Source organism: Passer domesticus, chromosome 3, assembly GCF_036417665.1.
Source record: "Passer domesticus isolate bPasDom1 chromosome 3, bPasDom1.hap1, whole genome shotgun sequence".
NCBI lineage: Eukaryota > Metazoa > Chordata > Aves > Passeriformes > Passeridae > Passer > Passer domesticus.
In genome coordinates, this window is record NC_087476.1 from 55,913,498 (window position 1) to 55,936,590 (window position 23,093).

At 40.5% G+C, this 23,093-nt stretch overlaps 1 protein-coding gene and 3 non-coding genes across 6 annotated transcripts; all 4 read left to right on the forward strand.

The window, feature by feature from the left end:
* Window positions 1-13: 13 nt before the first annotated feature.
* On the forward strand, window positions 14-3,999 carry RPS12 (ribosomal protein S12). Of its 3 annotated transcripts, XM_064413220.1 has the most exons (6): window positions 14-97; window positions 237-288; window positions 695-811; window positions 2,486-2,588; window positions 3,061-3,162; window positions 3,910-3,999. In XM_064413220.1, the coding sequence occupies exons 2-6, from the start codon at window positions 275-277 to the stop codon at window positions 3,970-3,972; spliced, it is 399 nt and encodes a 132-aa protein (XP_064269290.1). In that variant the 5' UTR covers window positions 14-97; window positions 237-274; the 3' UTR covers window positions 3,973-3,999. The 3 variants fall into 3 exon arrangements, with proteins under 3 accessions (XP_064269290.1, XP_064269291.1, XP_064269292.1); XM_064413221.1 differs by lacking the exon at window positions 237-288 and having other exon boundaries at window positions 61-97; XM_064413222.1 differs by lacking the exons at window positions 14-97; window positions 237-288 and having other exon boundaries at window positions 2,470-2,588.
* Window positions 1,530-1,604, forward strand: LOC135298287 (small nucleolar RNA SNORD101). The gene has a single exon (XR_010360285.1). It is a non-coding gene; the product is annotated as a small nucleolar RNA SNORD101 (small nucleolar RNA).
* LOC135298296 (small nucleolar RNA SNORD100) lies at window positions 2,909-2,992 on the forward strand. Its single transcript, XR_010360294.1, has one exon. It is a non-coding gene; the product is annotated as a small nucleolar RNA SNORD100 (small nucleolar RNA).
* On the forward strand, window positions 3,455-3,588 carry LOC135298295 (small nucleolar RNA SNORA33). The gene has a single exon (XR_010360293.1). It is a non-coding gene; the product is annotated as a small nucleolar RNA SNORA33 (small nucleolar RNA).
* Window positions 4,000-23,093: the final 19,094 nt, after the last annotated feature.

Consider the following 23,093-nt stretch of genomic DNA (forward strand, 5'->3'; position numbering starts at 1 on the left):
GGGCGCGCACGCGCAGAGGCCGGGGTCCTGTCGCGCTATAAGAGCGCGCGGCGGCGGGCGCGCCCCCTCTCTGTGCAGCGGCGCGCGGCGGGGCCGGGTGAGTGTCCGCGATGGCGCCGGGGCCCGGCCGGGCGGGATCCCCCCGGCCCTCGGGGCATCGCGGCGGGAGCGGGCCGGGCGGGGGCCCCGGGGCTGCCGGCGCCGCTCACCGGGGCGGCCTGTGTCTGTATTTGCAGTAGGAACCCAGGCGGGGACCGCACCCACCGAGAGCGCCATGGCCGAGGAAGGGTGAGCAGGGCCGGGGCCGTCGGGGGCGGCGGGCGGAGGGGCCGGGGCGCTCCGGGTCACGCTCGGGAGCTCTGGCTGCGCCGCGTGTGCAGGCCCCGGCGCGGTGCTGCTGCGTGCTTCCTGCGGGCCGGCATGGGCGCGGGTCCGCCCGGCAGGGCCGCTGTGCGCATGGCGTGCTCCGCTCCCTAAAGGAGCGCGGAGGCAGCGTGGCGCGGTGGCTCGCCAGGAGGATTCAGTGCCTTGGCTTTCCCGTTCATACTTCGTCTGTTTTTCCTTTGGCATAGCGCTTTAACTTGCTTTTTTTCTGTACTTTTTTAATGGCCGGATGCTTGCAGGTGATCGGGAAGCTTTTGCTTTTAGTTGAAAGTTGTTGGCACGGTCAGAACATTGTGTGTCTTCTCTTTAGCATTACTGCTGGAGGTGTAATGGATGTTAACACCGCTCTGCAAGAAGTGCTGAAGACCGCACTTATCCACGATGGCCTTGCTCGCGGTATCCGTGAAGCAGCCAAAGCCTTGGACAAGTAAGTGTGGTGTCACCAGTTTCTCTGCTGTGAGTAGTAAAACTGGGTGAGACCTTGTGATGAGGTGTGTTGAACACCTGCAGTGGCCATTTTGTTCAGGTGTTCAGTTCAAAAGTTATGCAAGATTATAGCTTTCTGCCAGTAATTTTTGTCCTTTGTAGCTTGTGGTTTGGGGCCTTAAAGTGGAATCTTACAATACAGAAACTAAATTATTGAAGAACAGCAGCATCTGGTGTATTAGGTTCTGTCATTTTGTGGCCCTAGTGCCACTGAGTGTTCATGTGGGTGTATTGGTTTTGTGAAGAAAATGGAATGGTGCTTGCTGTATGTGGTTATGAAAACCTAGATTTCAAGAACCTTACATTTTAAGAAGCAATAAAGTATTCTCAAAACATTTATATATTATTTTAATCGGGTTAATATGTATTTCAGACTTTTCCTGAAAAAGTTAATTTAATTTTTATGAAAAAGCCTTAAATTAATCGCTTTCTTATAATTTTTTTTTGCTGTCTCTTTGTATATTGCAACAGTAAGTAAATTGTCAAGTTGCAGTATTGAAACAGGATTGAACTTATGTGCCAGTCATGGGGTAATCAGTTATGGTCTTTTATAGAGCAAAGTATATCTGTATATGTAGATGTACATACACATGTGTGTGTTTATATGCAAGTCCATACTTGCCTTGCAAGGGAAATCTGCTTAAATGTAAAGCTGCAGTGTTTGGGTGATGACATCTCAGTTAGTCGGATACCCCTTCACTCGTCCTGTGAGTGATAACTGCTGTCTGACAAACCTGTGTGCAGAATCCTCTGGGACAAGGCACTAAACAAGGGCACAGAAATGCAGCTTGGGTGACTGGCAGCCAGTTTGTGTGAGCTCTTCTGAGTTCAGCCCCTGCTTTATAAGTTTGTGTGTTCAGATGGGGGTTGTGTTTGTGTGAGGCTTTTACACATTTGTGTGTGATGGTTCTTGTTTGGAAGCATTCCTGGCATTCTTGTGACACTCCTGATGAAGACAGTCTTTTTAGGGAAAACTGGCTTTGTTTGCAGAGGTCACATTTCATTAGGTTAAGCATAGAAGACCTACTCAGCTCTCTCTGTTGTCAGGTATCCCTTTGGTATCTTAACATTGTACCACAGTATACAAAGATCCTAATTAGAATTGGGGCCCTGTCATTACAGCTTCTCTGAACGTAAGTAGAAAAGATTTCCACCTTGATGTGGAAATTCAAGCTTTTAGTAATTAAAATTCTAATGTTAAATTACTGTAATCTGTGGTAAATTAGAAAAAGTGACTTGTAACTTTGTTGCTTTGTGACAAGGACAGTTCTGTGGGGAACCTGGTATTTATCCAGTCATTGGACCTTTTTCCAGTGGCTGAGAATTTATTTAGTTATATTTTTAGAAGCTTTCAAAACAGGAATAGAATCTGAGGATAAAGCTAACAATGTATGAGTAGCCTGTAATGTATATATAAATAACACTAAAAGTGGCAAATCACATCAAAAGTATATGTAGTATTTCAAAAGCTTGTGGTGTCTCATACCCAGAAGCTAAAACTTAGGAAGTGGTTCTCTAGAAATGCATGTGCTGAATGCAATTATTTTTGGTTTTGATTATCAAGAAATTTTAATTAGTGCCTAAAGTAATGTCTGTCAGTTCTCATTTTTTTTAGACGCCAAGCCCATCTCTGTGTTCTGGCTTCAAATTGTGATGAACCCACATATGTAAAATTAGTTGAAGCACTCTGTGCAGAACATCAGATCAACTTAATAAAGGTGAGTGTCCACTTGAGACAAAAGTTTGGAACAGTTACGCTGCTTGTTTCAGCATGTAGAGAGCTGAACCTTTAGAAGACTAGTGTAATTCGTGTATGGCTTCCCTAGGCAGAACTTCCTTTAGCAGCAGATTCTTCTGGTTCTATGTGATTGCCGTTTTTCCACAGTACAAAACTTGTGGATGTAAATGGCGAGGGATGTGGATTGGTTATTTTGCACAGTTGAAGTGAATTCTTGTGTCCTGTACAATAGTAAGGTAAAATTCTTGCTGGGAGTGGAGGGTGGGAGGAACATTGCTGTGACTGCAGGGTGGCTCAGGCTGTACTGATGATGATACTTTGGCTCCCTCTGCTGATGCCTGTGAGGAAAGCAGCCATCCGTTACCCAAAGCTTCTGATGGTACAGCAGCTTCTGGGCTGAGCCAGGTGTGCCGGAGATGGGAAGTGCTAACGTGATGTGGTGCTCTGCACAGGTTGATGACAACAAGAAGCTGGGCGAATGGGTGGGTCTCTGCAAGATCGACAGAGAAGGAAAACCTCGCAAAGTGGTGGGCTGCAGTTGTGTGGTTGTCAAAGTAAGATTGCTAGTTATGTCTTAATTCTTGACTTCTGAAAATAAGTAGTAAACCAAAGGTTGCTTTAGATAAGGAACTATTAAATACAGTTCCTAAATTTTATTTTTTTAACAGTTTTATATTGTTGATAGTAAACCTGAGCTTCTCTCCTGTATCATCCCTGTCATGTTTATTTATTCATGTGCATTTTATGAGTTAATAGTTGTGTCCTCAAAGTATCTATGCCTACCTACCAGTAATAATCAAAAGGAAAGGCCTACCTAGAAGATAGGATGCTTTGCTTTAGACAGAAAAGCCAGTTCAGTGTTCCGCTCAACTGGAAAGTGTTTAGCGGAGCTTATTTCACTATAACACTGGCAGAGTAAAGCCACAGTACGAGCCTGGAAGACTCTGTGTTCTCTGAGGTCCCAAGAGATGGCTACATCTTCACAATGAAGACTAGTGTCTTCTGCATGCATTTTCATAGTTATGCTGCTTTACTTGAGTATGTACATGCTTTACCTGAGTTTCTTTAAGCAAAAAATATTTTGTTTGCATTCCTTTGAATTAAATAAAACAGTGCTTTATTAGAATAGTCTTGCTAAAGAACAGGGAGAGAACTGGCAAAGTGCTTGAGCTTACATGTATAGAATTTTGGGAATTTTTTGTGAGCAAGTATCAGAATCCCATTTGTCTTTGTGAAAAACAGTTTGTAAAAGTTAGGATGGGTCTGTTTTTATGTTAATAATGGGTTATTTTGTGTTACAGGACTATGGCAAGGAATCTCAGGCCAAAGATGTCATCGAAGAGTACTTCAAGTGCAAGAAATGAATGACGAATAAATTTTGAACCAGTCTAGTGTATGTGTGATGATTTGGTGTCCGTGGAACAGTTTCTTTGAGTTACAAAGGATAGCATCAGATGATGTAAAAAACTTTGCAAATGTTGGTGTAGTTTATTAGTATTTTAACTGTGTCAGTTTGCTGAAAAGATGATGGGGATCCCTGCCACCATTCCTGTTTTAGGGTAGTTGTTTTCTGTTTCTACCCCAAAAGTTACCAGCTAGAACATGGCACAGATTAAAGTTGCAATAATGCAGACAGTTAAATACTGTCCTTGCTCAATAGTGCTTTTGTCTCTATTTTTAGGATTCTTAGTAACTTGCCTACTTCAAGTATTGCTGCCTCTGTGATGAAAATTTGGGTTCTTTTGTCAAGACAAATGGGAAGAACAGCCTTAACTGTTTCCCAGTTTTTCTGAGATATTGCAGGATTTCCATAAATGTTTTCTTAATTTATCCAGGGAAGTTAATGGACACAATATATGTTTTACTTGTTTCTCTGCCTTGAATTGTGGGTGATAGCGTCTTCTGACCAGTATTGTAATGCACTTGTAGATTTGATTCTGTAGTTCTCAGTAGGTAGGATAGCCAAGTGGTTGAATTCTCATTGCTCAGATTAGGCAGTGTTAAGCTCCTAACTTGCCCAGTGTTTTGGATTCTGTAGTAGTTAATTGATGTTCAGAACTTGTGTTTTTGTCTGTCTTTTGGAAGCGAGGGATTCAGACTGTCTTAAATTTTCTGCAGAGTAGCTCTTAAGTGGAGTGAGTCATAAGGAATTGTTGATTATGCTGATGTGTAAGACATGAATGTGAATATGTGGGGCTGGGCACCTGTGGTTGAGATGGGAATGTTTTATCTGTTTTCAGGCTCTTCAACTTAAGTTTTCATTGTGGTGTGTAACCCCTTCTTGATATCCCTAGTCATAAGTGTGAGAGTGAAGGCAGGCATCTTCTCCAGCTGGTTTCAGATGGACTTTTCTTAGAGTTCTTCAGGCTCTTGAAGGGTTTCTTAGTTTTGTCCCTGTCTACTACTTTGTAGTAGCTGGATCTGGGGAACTTTGGTTCTTGGAAATGTTTCTATACTAACATTCTCAGGTGTACTCAGTAAAGTCACCTGCTCAAGTGTGTGAGGTCCTTTTGCTAAACTAATGCTTATTCTCAGAAAACAGACCTTAAGGTTTGTCCAAAGGAGGTTGGCAAATCTTGTGAAGGGTCTGGAGCCAGTTAGGAAGCAGGTTATTTAGCCTGGAGGAGGCTTGGGGTAGACCATGCTGCTCTACAGCCACCTGGAAGGAAGGTTGTAATGAGGTGGGGGTCTCTTTGAAGTAGCAAGTTGCAGGTTAAGAGAATATGGCCTGGTGAGGTTGAGACTGGGTGTTAGGAAATATGCTCAGGCATTGGATCAGGCTGCCCAGGGAAATGGTGGAATCGGCAGTCCTGGAGGCAGTTAAAAGACCTGTAGGTGTGACACTTAAGAACATGATTTAGTGGTGGGCTTGGCAGTGTTTGGTTTGCAGTTGGACTCCCATCTTTTCCAACCTAATATATTCCATGATTTAATTCATATGTGTTAAGAGTCCAGCTCACACAAGCTATTAAGGTTTGCAAAATACTCATTTAACATGTTTTAACTTGGTGTGAGAACAATAACATCAAAATGTTTGTTGTGCTTGGTTTATACCAGTAGAATGGCAACATTAGCAGTAGCTGGATTACATTTCCTCTTAATTGCTGTGAAGGGATTCAGGTAAGAGGAGGCTATAGTTTACAGCAAGTTTGTTAGGCAGTGTTTCTTTAGCTGCAGAGGAATGACACAGTAAACATTCAGGAATGCGTCTTAATTTTTTTAGTGTCACAATAGCATTTTACATAGCAATGAATATTAATACTAGGGGATGACATCTTTCCATGCCAAGTTTGTTTTTTTTTTTTAATTTGAATGGAATCAACATTTCCTGAGTGTTTTTGAAAGAAGAATTTAGGTTAAAATCTAAATTTCCTTATCCGAATCCTTAGGTTTCAAATTAGGGCTTTTCCAGGAAATGAAACATTACAAGAAGTGACCTTGGAGCTTAATGCAGAGTAAGCATTGGAGAACTGATTGTTTGCCTAATGCTTTTTACTTAAAATTATCCCTAGGGTTTAGTTTATTTTCAAAAATTTCCCGAGATCCAAATTCTAAGCAAGGCTTTTGATAGACCTTGATATTTAGTAAAGATTTATTTTTCTAAATTGGCTGAGGCGAAGAAGTGATTACTAGTCCTTCATACTGCATCACTTTGTAAATGCTTCTCTGAGGCCTCTGCTTTGTAGAGTAAAGAGGCAATATCTTGGTGCTTTATTGATAAAGAGTATTTTTTTTTTGTTTAACTGTATAAGATGTATTGATTTTGATATGTCCTGCAGGATTTCAGATACGATTTTGGAGGAGTAGGCTTTGGCATTCTACTAGAGGTTGCAGCCCCCCTACCCAAAGGAGTACATTACTGCTCTCCAGAATGGATGTGGTTAGACAGCACTAAACATGGGAAGGGAAATTAACAACTTCAGAGTTAGAGTTCCAGGACTGACGCTGACTTTTCTTCTGTTCATCATATTGTCACTTTCATGGTTTCTTTTTGAAGCTGGAATAACACAAAATGGTTTGCTCAATGATGTATGTTTTGTGGCTTTTAGTTGGCAAAAGCGTCAGAATTTTTTGTTTGCTGAACTGAAACAGTGGGCTTCGGTGGTTTTGTGTGAAAGGGTAGGTGTTTACAAGCCTAAAAATGTTTCACCATGAAGTAGAAAGCTAATTGAAGTCCTTTCAAGAAATTCTGGTAAGTAATTTGTGAAGGTGTCAAGAACAGACTCCCAGAGAGCATTTGAGAACATCCTTTATGATAATAAAAGTCTTGAAACCAGTTAAGCTCATTTTCTTGTGGTACCACCTGTTTGTCATCTGGACCACTAGGGTTTTCTGTCTGTGTTTTGCCGTAGGTCACAAAAGCTTGAGCTCTGCACAGCAGCATATTTGCACAGTTCCTGCTTTGATGGAGTCATGGGTCTGACTGCAGCTGAGGAGGAGAATTGGTTATACCTGACCTGCCCTGTTTCCCATGTGCATATTTCACTGTTTCAGTCCCTTGGAGTCTGGGATAGTGGCACAGCAACTCTGGTGCTTCTGGTAAAAAGGGGGTGTGTGTGCTGATGCGTGAGCCTGAGAGCTCACTTGAAGGTAATTTTGTTTTAGGACAGCTTGCTCACAGCAGGGTCCCATGGTAGTGTGCTGGTGTGCTTTGCAGCAGCGCAAGTGTGGGGGCATCAAGGCTTGTCAGCAGCAAATCTGCTGCTGCACAAGCACTTCTGTGGGCTTCAGCCATTAATGTGGAGAGCATTGCTTACTCTGCCTGCTTTGCCAAGAGAAAAGATGTTCCCGTCTTAGTTTAATGCATTAAGTACTTTATGAAGGGAGAGAACTAATCCCACATATAGAAAAAATAAGCCACAAAATAGCCTTAATAAAAATAAGGCATAGGCCCCAATATTTTCTATTTAATAACATTTCTGGTTAAGAATTGGCTCTATCTGCCTGATTTTGTTCCTTGTTCACTTTGAAAAAGCTGCAAGCCAGTATTCCTCAAGTGTCTCTGTTCCTGAAGCTGGTGCAAGCATTGTCCCTGAAACCTGCTCCCTTTCCTGAAGACTTTACAAAGGTCTCTCTTCCAAGGATGTGAAGGAATTCTGAACATATATCTATTTGTCAGCCTTGAAGATCTCTTGGAGCTGATATGTTTGGGATGTGAAGCCTCAGTAAGATTTGTAATCTGTGTTCGACTGTTGCCTGGAAAATAGGACAGATCTTCCCGAACAACATTAGACTGATAACATAAGAGCAAACCTTTGCTTGAAAGCTTTCAGATACACAATGTGGCAAAACCTGAACATGGCACAGTAATTAAACAATTTTATAAGGTTAATTAATTAGTATACTTATCACATACTGCCCAATTAAAATGTTGGTTGGTTGGGTAATAATTCCCAGGGTGCTGTCCCACTGGATGCAGCCCAGGGGCTTCTTGGCCCCAGTTCTGTTCTCTCTAGTCCAGATTCTGGTTGTATAGCAGAACACCCTTGTAGTTGGTTCTCTTCTTGGAGTAAGACTAAACAATATTTTAGGAATGTGTTTAGGAGGTTAGCATATTGTTCCTAAATGTAGGGAAAGAGGACAGGAAAAATTTCTAGGAGCTACAGCCATGCGTTAGCAATCTACAAAGCTACAAATACATGAAAAATATAAAAAGCTAAAAATCTTAGGCATCAAGACCATTGAAACAGAGAGCAGATGTTAGGTGAACACAGATGTGGTTTGTATTTTTCAGCCTTAAGGAAAGAAGAAGTAATGACATTATTTTTTCAATGGTTTTAAACATTTAAGGAAATACACAGAAATGTTTTCAGCCATTGGTCAACTAACAAATGTCTTCAATAAACTGAGCAGATGGAGTGGTTAGTATGTGTTGTATGTAATGATCCCACATGCATTCATAATTTCTTGGTGCACTGGCATTATTTTTATATGTAAGTCCAGCACAAAAAGCCTTCAATACACATCAACTGCTTCATGTACCTGATCTACTCTAAATTATGATATAATATTTAGCAGAAGTAAATCACTATACAAATATCTGAACTTTCAGCTATTTGTTACCGTGCTTCTTCCTTTTCATTCTGAAAGTGTCCAAATCATATTATATGAACTAATGGAAACTAATCTGAAAATCACTTTGTCTTAAGGAGCTTTTCCCCTCCTCTCCAAAAACAGTTAGGAGGGAATTTTTTATAGTTTGTAAGTAAAAGTATTTAAAATGTTTTCACTGAGACCTCTGAGCAACACAATATTACATAAAATGGGGATACTTTAACAAGTATGCTTAAAAAAATTTAATAAAAAAATTAAAATTCAAACACAATTTGGATTGTATCTGATGGGTTTGTTTAAAAAAATTATTGATACTTAATATTTCATACTGCTGAAAGATTAAGAGGCACAAACCAGAGTTCTGTAAAAATATATCTACAAGGGAGAAAATGTTTAGGTACAAATCAACCTAACTTGTCCTATAGCTCAGTCAGTGTCAGGAATCTGTTCATGTTTGCTGTAGTCTGATTAAGGTCTAAGGCAAGGTAAGTTTTACACTTTGAAGCAGAACAGTAGAGTTATAATATTGATCTAAAATATGCTAATGTGTAAGCAAGCAGACACTATTTTCCAAAAGTGATGAAAAAGGTATTTATGTCAGTTCCTGGCATGCCAAGTTCCTGCCCTATAAAATTTGTAATCAAGTCTTGAAAGTTAAAAAATGTGGTTTATGTGGATGTGCAGAGAAATGTTTATTAAATTACCTGTTTTCATATAAAAAAAAACCAAAAACCCATACTTCCAGTATGCTTTTTTTCCCCTTCTCACCTGAGTGGTTTGAAGACATTTTCTGCAGTGAAAGTGGTCAGATCACTCTTAAAATAAGCTTTGTATTTTGAGGACAGAAAAAAAATCCATGACCCCTAAGTAACCTTTTGTATTGATTGTATTGTTAGCAGCCAGTGTGTTGGATAACATAATACAGATGCTTAGGACAGGTTTAGGAAGGCAAATGGTGAAAAAAACTAAAAGGTTTCTAGTTTTAAAACTATGTGTTTAAGGGAATTGGGGTCATGTTTTGTGGAACTCCTTCCCAAAAAAAAAGAAATGAAACACCCTTAGATATCCATATATATAAAAGTGTTCATATGTCAATAAAGCTGTGGTATATGTTCCTTTTCATCCATTCGTTTGAATGGACAAAATTCAAGTAAGACCCTTCAGCTTTGCTGTTTTCAGAGCAGCAGAATAGAATGTTTGTCAGCTCGCGTACAAGAAGTACCTTTACAAGCACAGAACTTAGCAAGCTACTGTATTTGAAAAAAACATGCAAATTCAAATCCTGTTTCTGCAGAGGCTGACTTCCATCCCTCAAAAAAAAAAATCTCACCTGGTTTTGACTCTTCCCTCATGGTTATCTACCATTTGTTTTTCAGCACAACAGCTTTTACACTTTCTGTTAAAACCAGTATGTCTTGATCTTTTTTTGATCATTGTGAACAGCATCATGATTCTATCTGATCCTCAAACCATATTAATGTCCTTTTCAGATGAAAGTTATTGGAAATATATGGGCCTCTTCTACTTGTAATTGTATGAAAACATCCCTAAAGACACCATTTGGATATGTATTTTGAGTGATTTTTCTTATATTAAGAAGAGAAGAGGCAGACTGGTCAACATGGTTAGTAGCAGGCGGAGGCAGAGCAACAATTGCAAGAGGCTAAGTCAATGAGACAATCTGGCCGTGAGCCTCGAGGTGACCCTCTTTCTCTCACACTTCATTTCTTGCCAATAAAAATCCGTAAAATGAGTGGCAAAGTATAGGGAGAGCAACTGTCAAGGGGTGGAAGAGCAAAGGTGCAGACACGTGGGTGTGCCATTTTACAGGTGGATTACAAAGCTCAAGATAGTATTAGGTGGGAAAGAAAGGCTGTGTGTGCCATCCTGTCTGAGTCTCTTGCATGTATGTGTTATTTAAACATGCAGTCACGTGCTATTTTTTCTACAGTTGTGTCAGAAATTTGAAGGCAAACCAGCAGACTCTAAGAATGATCCAAGGTTCTATTGGGATGAAATCTGCAGTGTATAAAATAAACAAAACAGCAAAACCAAAAATACCACCAACCAACCAACTCCCCTGCTCAAAACCAGCCCCAACAAATCCAAATGAAGATTGTGGTTTTTATGCTTAAAAAAAGTGATGGATATTTGTGCCACCAAGTTCCTGTGAGGGGCTTGGAAAGCCATTTGGAAATGTTCATTGACTGTGCATTTTCATTCCTTGGATGCACTAACTCGCTAGTGCTTTGTTCTTTAGGAATGAATAGTGCTCACGCACGTGGGCATTTTGTTTTAAGCACAGAAAGCTTCCAAGCGTGCTTTATCCCTGAAAAACAGAGTTTAGAAGACTCTCACGCTGGGAGGTCTGCGTGGGTGGGTCCTTGTAGCTTATAATTTCGCCAAGTGTAGAATGGGAAAGTATTCCCGTTTGGGCGGCCGGGGAGGCCGAGCCCCGTTGTGCTTGTCCCGGGTGTCGGGCCCGTCCCGGGCCGGCGGCGCTTCCCGCGCGGGGCGGGAGGTGGCAGCCGCGCCGCGGCCGCAGCGGGGCCCGCGGCGGCAGGTGCGGGCCGCGCAGGGAGCCAGTGTGCGGTGTGGCTCTGTAGTGCCTTTGAGTGCTGCCGGCTTCTATGCCTTCTTTCCAGCGTTGCAGCCTTGTAAAACCCCAGCACGTCAGGTGTCGGGGCTTTTACGGTGTGTAGAAATGTGTTTGCTGAAGCCAAGGACTTTGTTGTACAGCTGCGACGCCTTTAATCCGTTTTTGTGGGAGCTGTACCACACGGGGCTGTACCACCACTCTCGTCTGCTTTCCTTCACAGAGATACTTGATGAACAAGCGAACAGTTTTGGGGCATGTGGTCGAGGATCAAGTAGTTTGGAAGTTCACTTCATGCGTTGTAAGCAACGCCATCCATCAGACCAAAGAACACCATGGTCAAACACATAAAGGAGCAGCACAGACTTGAGATAAGAGCCAAGATAAGTGAAGGCTTTTTTTTTCCTTTTCCCTCCCTGACTCAAGTGTCTGATGTATTACAGCGTTCAAAGCATTTCAGTATGCTTATATTGTATTCACACATATGCAATGTATTTGAAACATTCCTACCAAGGAGATTGTGGTAAAAACTGTAATGTGCAGCTTGCTGGGTTTCATTGTAAAGTAATATAATATCCACATGTGCGAAGGCCAATGCCATATTTTATTTTTTGCTTGCCCCAGGGAATATGATATTAAATTTATCAGCTGAAGTTTTTGAATGAGAACCCATAAATATTTTCTGAGGTGCATCAGTGGCATACATAGGGAGGGAGAAGACATGCAGCACTGGGTGAAGAGGAAGTTGTTCATACTTTCCATCCTCCACTGTCACATAACAGCTATGCCTTGCCCTTCAGATGGGATACTGGTAAAGTTTCTTGGTGACTGAAAACAGGTCTTAAATTGTGGAGAATTTGCTAGTCTGTGATTTTTTTCTTGTAATTATTAACTCTGTTGTACATGGAGTGCAGATGTTGTATTGGATACAGAGCTTGGGGAGGGAGGAGAAGGCTCCCAAAAAGAGAGGTACTGTTCTGAAGACATTTCAAATGCACAGGAGGGCTGTTGGCCTGCCTGCTTTACCTGATGTGCTGTGATTATAGGCATCTTAAATGGACAAGCTGCTACCAAATCTAGGAGGAGTTGGAACTGCCTTTGTGTAGTTGTAAATCTTCCAGGCTCAAGCAAGCATCTCTGCATGGCATTATCTTGTCTGACTGTGTGATCTAGCCTCTTGTTTGGAGTTGATTCAAGCATCTCCAAAACAATTCTGTGGTGCTGTGGTGCTTTAGAACCAGTCCAAGCCATGCTGAGTTATCAGTTTTCTGTCAGCATTGACTCAGTGTGTACCTGCAGCTAAAATTGCCCATATCAGGAATGGTACTGAGAACAAGACCAAAGAGTACATTTTGTCAATGTAGAAAATCTTTGTGCCTCCACACCAATCACCTACAATTGGTCTCTGCATCTCAAGAAGGGCATATTTTTTCTCAAAAAAAACCCCAACAAAAACCAAAAACCAAAAAACCCCAAACAAACAAACAAAAAAAACCCCAAAACCCCCAAAAACTGAAAAGGGCATCTAAATTTGCTTAAAAAAAATAAAAAAAAAAATAAAAAAAAAGTAATAGCAGGCTTATGGTTTCACTTCAGTTTGGAGAGAAAGCTGAAGAGGTTTGAAGCTGATTTACAGCATCAAGAAGGCAGTGCAGAAGATGAGTGCTAAACTTGTTTACCAAATCCTACAGTCCTGGATTGGAGAACATGTATTGAAACTGATCGAATGTAATTTAAAACAGGTTTTTAAAAGTGCCTTTCTTCAAAGCCTGTAATGAACTCCTAAAGCTGGCTGCTGCAAGAAAGTGTGAAGTCAGAACACATCAGGAGTTTCAAAATACATTAGACAAAATAATGGGTAAAAGGTGCAAACCAGATCCTATTGGGAAGGCAGTGATATTCCCTCTAACACCTGAAATCTAACAGCAGGATGCAGAAGGAGCATGAGGATTAGATTTCAGATAGTGGCTTTTTTCATGTGCTCTCCTTAAGCCACCTCTGCAACAGCCACTGTGGGAGACAGAAGCCTGGGTGATGGACATTGGTCTCACAACATGGGACTTTTCTGATAGAAAAAGATCAGATGGGCATGCCCTTGGAGTGCTAAAAGAGCTCAAATTGCTGCCTAAAGCCTCTTGTTTCAAGGTCACAGACTTAAAAAGGTACAAAAGAAATTAGTACTTGCAGAGAAAGCAAGTCAAGAGGAGGTAGCTGCTACAATCCTTCGGAAGTCAGGAAGCAAGACTTTTTAGGAATCTGATTAGCAGGCAGCTCAAAGGTGAAGTCTAGCAGACTGAGGGTGGCTCGCTCAGAAGTGAAAGAGGTAAAAAACCTTTTCTTGTTAACATTTGAGTTGAAAGCATGAGAACCATGAATATAATCATCCAGTTAGCTTTCTATCTTTACTTGTGAGAAATTGTATTAAAATGTCCTTGAGCTTCTTTCTTTCAGAGCTTGCTCTGGTTTTGCCGTGGATGCACCTTCTGTGACAATGTCATCCTGGGAATTGCATCGCTCTTGGATCTACTTATGTTGTACTGGCTGAAGTTGGTCCAGGGCTGAAGCTGGCAGGTGCTCTCTATTGCCCTCCTAGTATGTCACCTTTGTGCACCAGGATGGGCTGTTTCCAAAAAGAGTTGAAAATTGTATTTGTCCAGCCTGTAATGTCTTTAGTCACCCAGCTCTGCCCTTATTAGATACATTCTTTCTCCATAATATTTAATCCACCAGCAAAGATGAACTGGCACTTTTTTTTTGGTATAATAGCAAGAGAGCTCTTGGCACTTCAGAAGGCATTTCTCCCTTTGATCTAAAATAGCCTGTGTGCACTGACTTCTCTGGCACACTGCAATGTTCACCAGTTCTCTTAAGTTTTCCTGAGAGGAACAGAATTGTGAAGGTGGTGAAAGGGTGAACAGGGCAAGAATTTATTTGGTTTTTTTCTTTTAGCTGTTGTTGGCCTGACATCTGAGGAATGAAGCTAAATTTGTAAGGACCATATTTTAAAATATTTGCCAGTTGTTCCAGATAATAAAATAGGGATTTTTGTCTAGAGGAGAAGAAATGAAAATAAATAAACATGGATCTTTTTCACCTAATTTATGACCTGCAAATAAGGTTCCTCCTCAACCTGCATGATTAAATCTCTCCAGTCAGAAGTGACCATTCTGATTACATCTTCTATCAATAAAAAGTCATGAAAACTGTTTTTTTTTTTTTTTTTTAAATAAGAGCAAAGAAATTCAACAATATTAGGTGGCTGAGGTTTAGATTGTTCTGCCATTTCTACCAGGAATTTGACCGTGTTACAGGGAATATATAAATTATAGTTCCTCACCTTTAACATCTCTGTCAAATTTTGTTTCATGGACATCGCTTTTACTCATACCAATTTTATACATGGTAGAGATGGAAAGTTTTTTTGTATAGGTGTGATATTACTTGTTCTTACAGATGCTGGTTATGGCTCAGCTTTGGTTTTTGACCTTGTGGATGTGTCAAGAGGGATTAGAAAGATTTGTTTAAAATGTTGCATTTGTTTAACATTTTTGAAGCCCAGTCTTCTTTTAGAAATACTTTGTGGCGTAAGTGCTTTTGGAGGACGGTTGATTCCCAGAGGAAAAGGTGCAGCAGTTCTGTGTTAAGATCACTGTTCAAACTTATTATCCCAGCCTCAGAAATGTGTTTTCACTAACCTAAGAGTGTGATAAGCTGAAGGAGAAGGTGCACAGCTTAGGCATCTGGCAGTGCTTCCACTGGAGCTGCTGTGCAGGGGTACTGATAGAGGATCATGAAGTGAGGTGTTCTTTCAAATCTTATCATGTCTCAGCTACTTTACAGTCTCTGGAGGGTCCCAGGCAGGGTTTCTACAATCTGTGCCTTAGTGCTCACCAAATTGTACATGTGCTGCAGATGTTTTGGGCTATCACCTGAAGTTTGTGATAACTACAACACATGCTGTTTTGGATGATCTCAATAGGGCATCTAGTATCTTATTTCTGAGGCATTTTTGCTGCAAGAAGCAATAAATTCAATTCTGTCATCATTAGGCAGGTGTTTATAAGTACTGCAAGGCTTTAATCTCTCTCCAGGGAGAAAAATACTTCAGGGGCCCATTCTACAACTTGGCATTTGCTTTGCATCTCTGGCATGTTCCTGTTTCTTTCTATGACAGGAGAGCAAGCATGGTTTTATGGCTAGGACACAGGTCTTGAATCGTTTCCCAGCTTTGCCAATGACTGCTATGAAGTGTAGAGCAAATCAGTTCCTCAAATCGCCAGCTGCAAAGAGTGAGGGTAGTGTGGCTTTTTATTTCTGTGGTGTGTTTCTTCTGCATACCTTTAGGACACCGACCATGTTGTGTTAGATCTATGTATCATGGATCCAAAATTTGTACACAAAGTCACCATCTACTGCTAATAATAGAGCAGAAGTTTAATTTAATTTAATCAGAATATTTGATAAATTGACCTCCAAACAACTTTGCCATCATCCTGTACTTTGATAGTCATATGATGTGCCAACAAGAATTTAATGGTTGTGATGTGGCTACTGCAGTGTTTGGGTTTGGGAGAGTGTCAGCGTGCACCACCTCTGGTTTCCTAAAACAGGTTTATGTAGATGGTGAACTAATTTATAACTGGAACATGAATTAATTTTCTTCAGACCTACAAAAGTTTATCCAAGCAATGTCTCCCTCGTCCCTGTAGAAAGCCCTGTGGTCTCTCATACCCTCCATCTCCAAGAAAGTTTTTTCTGGCTGCAGTGGTTCCTGGATCTGAAGGCAGTTTGCACCATCTGAAAGGCCTGGAAAACCTAAAGTCCACTCACTGATAGTTGTTGAGCAGTCACTAGTGAAACTTTGTGCTGAAACTTTTTGAATATTATTTGGGTAGCTAAGAGAAAACTCATACAACAAAGAACACAGGGAAGGAAAATGTCTCGAAGAAGCTTTGACTAGATTGTATAGAAGGCCAGTAACTCTCTTTGCTCTAATTTCTTACCTCAGGGAAGAAAATAACATAATTTTTAAAGTTTTTGGCCCTGGGAGAAAAGTCACAAAGAAATTCAACAGGTTTCCTCAAGAAAATTTTGATGTGCCACATTGACTTGGAACAGCCCACCCATAAAGGCAATGTTAAAACAATTATCTCAAGAAATTGTGGTGACCTGAAAAAAAAAAAATAAACAGTTCTGAGTAAACTTCCCATATTTAGAAGTATATGGTAGAATAACATTAAGGCAATCAGGAAGTCTATGAGAAACACAAACAAATCCTTAAATCTTTAAATATGAGCTAATTTGAGGTAAATACGAGCACAAAGTCATGAGAACTGCTGCCATTTGCATCAAGCAGTTAATACTTGCTTTTAGCTGCAGTTTAATTTTTTTTCCATTAAATTAAAATAATATTCTTTGTTTTACTCATGAAAACATTTACAAATTCATTGTATTATAAACTATAGCCTATAGTTAGCCTTTAGAAATCTGTGCTGATGTAAAGAAATTTCTCCATTGTTATTTTACAGTTTTCATTGGGTTTTTTTCAGGAAAAGTACACCATAATCTGTTTTTATTTTTCCTGGTGAGTCTAGAAAAATTAAATTGTTTCCTTTCCTAACTCCCCCACTGCATGTTTTTGCACACACATAAGTGCAGATGTGCATACATATTTCCCTAGCACAAGAAGGTAATGTACTTACAAACATTCACGTTATCTCTGTCCACTTCTTTCTTGACTTTAATAATAATGATGTCAGAGTTTCAAACTCCCTTGTGCTTAAAAATCTGAAGTCCGTAAGTACTTTAAAATGTGTAGTACACTACCTTAATTTGGTGCATTTTTATTTCAACAAATAAATATCCTTTTTTTTCCCCTGTGTTAGACAATTTCTGTAATAGTGATTTTAACTGGTTTATCTTCTTAACTAATCCAGCCTTTTCTGTCTATCTGTGTAGGTTATGTCTCCCCAGTCCTGCTGAAGCTGGACCTGTGCAGTGTAAATGTTAAAATCTTGAAGCAAGAAGGAGGGGTGGCACGGGGATCTGTAGTTTAGTGTGTACAATCCTGGACTGGGAACGAGGAGAAAGAAGTTTGGTCCTTTATGTCCAAGTAATTTCTCGAGTCTTTGTTTGCATTTGTTTCTCAATAACTTTCTAAAGTAAAATGCAGAAGCAGTCCATGGGACAGAATACCAGGAAGGCTGTTGAGTTTCTTCTGGTAAGGTCCCTCATCTCTCCCTTGGCGTCTCTGTTTATGACTTCAAGGCTGGTTTATCAAACCTATATATCTACAAGGAGCAGTAAGCACCCCTGACTCTCCTTATGGCCAATGGAAAACACAAATTGAGTGTGTTATCTCATCTTAAAGCAGATATTTAAATGATGAGTGAAATGAAGTGTCTGCTCCTCCAGAACTGCAAGGGGAGCTCTTGAAGACTGGTCCAGGTGCCTGCATACCTCTGGTGCATGGACCCTCATGGTACTCTGAACAGACACCTCAGGCCAGTGCTAAGTCAGAGTACCCCAGTTAAGTAGGCCTGACTTAATATTTTACAGGAAAATCCTGAGTTGAACAACCTTTTGTTGCCTTGCTCCATGGTTTTGTCTGCTGGAATCTGACTAGCAGCCACTAGTATTTATCTGTCCTCCAAATTTGGTAAGAATAAGGAGAATCGCCTTTCCCAAAAAACTCCAAAAAACCCAACAAACTAGCAACAAAACCTCAGGAATCACCACGTAGAAATAAGTGGATTGTACTTGGTTTGTCAGCTGTATGTAGGGGAAGGCATTGGAAGGAAATCAAAGGCAAGGTCAGTGCTTAAAAATAGTGTGTACACAGTACCAAATGGCTGCTTTATCCTGAGCACAGCCACCTAAAAACTGTCCAAAGCTGCAGTTCTGCTCACAGTGTGCAAGCTGAATATATCCCAAAGCTCAAATTGCAGTCCATGAGACTGAAAATCCACGTGGCCAGTTGGTAATGCTAAAAGTCAGTTTAATAAATGTCAGTAAATGTGAACACACAGTGGCTGCCCCTACTTTTAAAGGAAGAATTAGCCAATACACACTTGGGCCTTTTGTTCCTATTGCCTTCAGTGGAAGGTGATGTGGAAACTGTTAAATCAGGTCTGGAGATTATGAAGTCCTAGAAATAATTGTATTTGGAGTAGAAACATCTAACACAAGAGAAGATCCTTGCCATCTTCTCCACAGCACGTCTATTCAGAACAGTACATTTTAAAAAGTTATTGTTAAGGTGTTTCCTTTCCTCTAAATGACTCTGAAAGACATATTTCTTCGCTCCTTCATAATAAGGAATTGGAAACACATACCCATTCCTTGTACAAACCAGTTGCTGGGATTTGGCATTGTATCTCTAGCCATAGCAATATATGGGCAAAACCATAAATGTGTCTAATCCTAAGAAAGACGAAAAATTTTGTTTTCACAAAATGCCAGAAACAAAGTGACTCTGCAAAATGTGAAACAATAAACTGTAAACTGTTTTCCCTCCAGATCAGTGCCAAGATCAGCACAGTATGGGGAAGATGCAGCTCTGATCATGAAGGACAGAGGGAGGAAGAAGCCAAAGGGGGTTTGCTGAATGGCTGTACCCCTTCCAGGGGACACCACCCTCTAGTTGTTCTTGGCAGCTCCACCTGCAAATTGCCTAAAAATTCTGATAGATGTACTATGCCTGTCCTGGAATCTGGGTTACTCAGTCTTAGCTTTCTGCTCCCTGATTATTTTTTTCTGGATTATTTAATTTGTGACTCCTGAAGTAAAAAAATTATTAGCAGCTACAGTAATGTCTGGCACATTCCTGGTTCAGCTATTGTAAAAATGCTTAGGGTTCCTCATCCTAGGATAAAACTAAGCTTCAAAAACAAATACCAAAAATCTTCTCTATGGCCTTTTCTCCAAACCCAGTGAAATAAACTGCAGGGCCATGTTTCCCCTTAGATCAGGAAATCACTCAGCTGAAAGTATTATAAAACATTAAATAGTTATCAAGTGTTTTTCCAGGAATTTTTCAGCACTCATCAGAAAACAGAATCATAACTTATATACACTAATTTTCACTCTTTTACACGTGTATGTAGTGTAACTTCCATTAATGTGTGTCGTGGTTTAACTCCAGCTGCCCCACAGATGCTCCCTGACTTGGACTGAGCACTGCACAGCAACAACTCAAACATCAGTGTGTTACCAACCTTGTTCTCATCCTAAATCCAAAACATAGCACCCTACCAGCTACTGAGAAGAAAATTAACTCTATCCTATCCTAACCTAGGACAAAGTGCCCTTACATTTACAAAAGGGATTCTGTAAAAATGACCCTGTGGTCTCCCAAATTTTTCTTTCAATGGTTTCAGATCAAATTTGCCAACTTTAAATATTATTTTAACAATCTAATGGTGTCATTCACTGATCCCACCTTGAATCACATTTTGTTTTTTCTCTATTGCATTTATAATGAGGATGACTTCATTATTTCACTGACAGTGTTATTAATGATGTGCAAGAGGGGATAGAGACTGGCCCTTCAAGCCTTCCTCCCTTTCTATCTTGCTCTCACAGGAATTGTTGTAATTGTAGACTGTTAACAGAGGAAAAATCTCTATTGTTTGGCCAAGTGTGGAGATATATCTGGATGAGAAAGACAGAGCCTGGTGGGAAGGAACCATATATTAATCTTTTCTGATCATTGTTGTATTTTAAGACTAAAGAGAATTTAGTACACATGTTGAGTGAAAGGATTTAGGCATCTTAAATCACTTCAAAACTAGATTCATTTGCCTTCTGTTTCCTTCTGTTTCTTTCCACCTTATCTCCAGAGAACTTCTGTAGGAGCAACCTGCAATCCTAAATCCCACCCCAGAAGTGTGTTGCTGTTGTGTCTTGCTGTTGGGTGTTGCCCAGGATCCAGGAGAAGGCTGCTTCACCACATGTCACAGCTCTATTGCTTCAGCCCCTCCATCAATGCTGGAACCTTTAGCTGGCCATTGTGTGGCTTGCCCAGAAGAAGTAGGTTTGTTTACATTCAAACATTTTGCATAAACAGCCTTGTCAGCTAAGAGTATCAGAAGAGAAGAAAGGGAACATGCCACTAGTTAAACCATCAGTTCTACTCCATGTTCTTATAGAACAAAAAGCTCTGTTGAGAAGTTTAACTTCTGTCGTTTGGGTAGCTGCTTTAAACACTGCTAGCAAACATCTCTTGCCAGTATGCACCACATCTACACAGAGTTTTTTGTAGAAGCTATGTCTGCAAAGATTTTGTACTATGGAGAATGTTCTAGCCACAGGGTGGAAGCGCCATTATGTTGTAAGTGAAACTTCAGTTTTCCTAGTCTGTAGTGGAGTCTGAAACTGCATGAAATGGGGATAAACAGGCAAATGTACCCAAGTCTCTCCTAACACTTTAAATGGTAGCTTGGCCTTTAGAGCAGTTGCTTTGTAAAGACTTCCTCTGCCTGGAAGCTTCTCATCACCTGCAGAGCCTCCAGACAATGATCCAGCATGCAGGCTTCATCATAATTATTCAGAATAATTTCCACTGACTCTTTGGGCAGTTTTATCCCCTAGTTTCTTTCCCCAGTTTTGCTGACTGGAGTGGTGTGTGTGTATCTACTTTCTTGCAGTGTTCAAGAGCTCCTGTGTGTGAACAGAGCGGATGCCTGGGAGCAGCAGCAAGGCACCTGAGGCTGGTGTGTGGGTGCTGAGCAAGAAGCAGCTCAGTAAAGCCAGCAGTAGGAAGGGAAAGAATTACAGAATAGTTTGTGTTGGAAGGGACTTCTAAAGTTCATCTAGTCCAATGAATGCAGCTGCTTTCTCTCCCGTGTACCCTGTGCTGAGGGCTACTGTGACCCATCCCTGAGATTTTCCTGCTAGTGGTGCTTGGTGAAAAAAGTGAAATCTGAAAATCTAGTGCAGGGGGTATTACAGGTAATAACCTTTCCACAGAGAACAATGGACAGAAGCAGCAGGACATCAGCCATGACTGCCTTCAGTCATCTCTCAGGCAGTGTTGGCCATTCCAGTGGTTTGTAAAAGTGGAAGAGTTCTTATCAGAAATATTTCCCTTCCATCCAGCCTGGAACATCTGGGCTTTGCTGAAGTCATTCATTGTGAACTAAATGCCAATTAGCAGAGTGAAGCCATGCTAGAGACAGGCTGCATGACTGACATTTTTAAAACCCATGGTGATCCAGACAAACTGGGAGCAAAGTGCAGAAAAATGAAAGCTCTTTTTCACACAGGTTTTAATGCATTTACTTCAGGACAAGAAGGAAATGTGTCCTAACATAAGCTTCATTTTCAGGGAAATGCATACATGGATTGTCTGATCTATTAATTACAATAGAATTGAAGGAAAATGTTACTTTTCACAGGGTTTTTAAACCACCCTTAGCACTGCCACTGCTATCACTGCTAGTGGCTGGGAATCATAGAAAAAAAATGTAAGCCTGCAGTTTTCCCTATTTGTATCTGTTTGACTTGGTTTAGACTATGAAATTACTAGACTTGTCTGGTTCACTTTTCTTCATGGGCAATGCAATGTTCTGGCTTTCATATCCTATAAAAGTAGTGATGCCACAAAATTGCAAGGGAAATTCTTTGGTCCCGCAGTATAGATATAATTAAATCCAACTAAAGTATTTTCATTCCCTGAGATGAGGAATCTAAAAAAAAAAAAAACTAGACCAGCAATGTGGGTAATAACATAAATATAATTTTTAATACCATATTATCAGACCGTTGATGAGAATTTTGAATTGAATTTTTAAATACTTTCTTTAATGAAACATACAATCATTATCATATGGTATAATGCCTATAACCAGCTATACCTAACAGGATTGTAATCCTGTTGAGCTGCTGTAATGGCATGAACCACAAAAGCAAAACCCAAGCGGTTTATCAATGTCAACAAACTCCCAGATGGAATTACAGTCTTATACGCACCATTTAGCTATATGCTATTCATTACACCATATGACAAAAATTATGCTTCTATTAAAAATGCACAGATGAGAATATGTGTTGGTGAAGAGGGATTGTTTAAAGAGCAGAAGGCATCTTGTGCTGCAATGCAGTCTCATTTTCCGTGCAATGTCTTTTCAGGCGTATTTGCAGAATGATGGGGAATTAGGTTCAAGTCCTGAAAGAAATGTTGTGTCTTGGGCTCAGAAGAATATTTCTGGTTTTGTCTTTTCATATAAACTTTCCTTGTGCTGTCCATGTGTGGTGAAATCTGGCCACCCTCGGAGAAAGCATGAGCTGGAGCATGGCAATGAGAATCTTTGAGAAATAAACCACGAGGTTCTGGCCTTGGAAGTCCTCTAGAACCCACTGGGACTTTCTAACAGAGTGGAGACAGCCCTTGGATGTTGTAAGGATCATTATTTTGTAAAATTTCAAAACTCGTCAAACAGTATGGATTCCAAAGTTCAATGTGTGGTTTGTGCAGTCATGTTTGTCATTATTTAAGAAAAGTCCCAGTGTAAAAAAAAATAAATTTCCCAGCTTAAAATGAAATTGCAGTGGAAAGCAGTGCCCTAAGACCAACAGGAAGTTAATTGTACCAAGTAAAAGTGTTTTCTGGCTTGGAGCTATCTTGAGAATCTCCAAAGCATTTGAGGAGATCCTTCCTCGGTGCTTCAAGCAGTATTCATCTATTGTTGGAGTAGATAGACTCTCCAGTATTTACCACTATAATGGCTGCATGGGCAAAGAGGAGAGGTGAAAGCACAAAAAGCTGGGCAAGAGAAGTGGCTTGCTGTGCCTTAGGACCCTCCAGAGAAATGTCAGTTCTGTGGATGATCAGTC

Excerpts from the sequence above, each read along its gene's own strand:
- RPS12 (XM_064413220.1), top strand. Across the intron at positions 812-2,485 it reads GCAGCCAAAGCCTTGGACAA|ACGCCAAGCCCATCTCTGTG; the intron begins GTAAGTGTGGTG and ends CATTTTTTTTAG. Across the intron at positions 3,163-3,909 it reads GCAGTTGTGTGGTTGTCAAA|GACTATGGCAAGGAATCTCA; the intron begins GTAAGATTGCTA and ends TTTGTGTTACAG.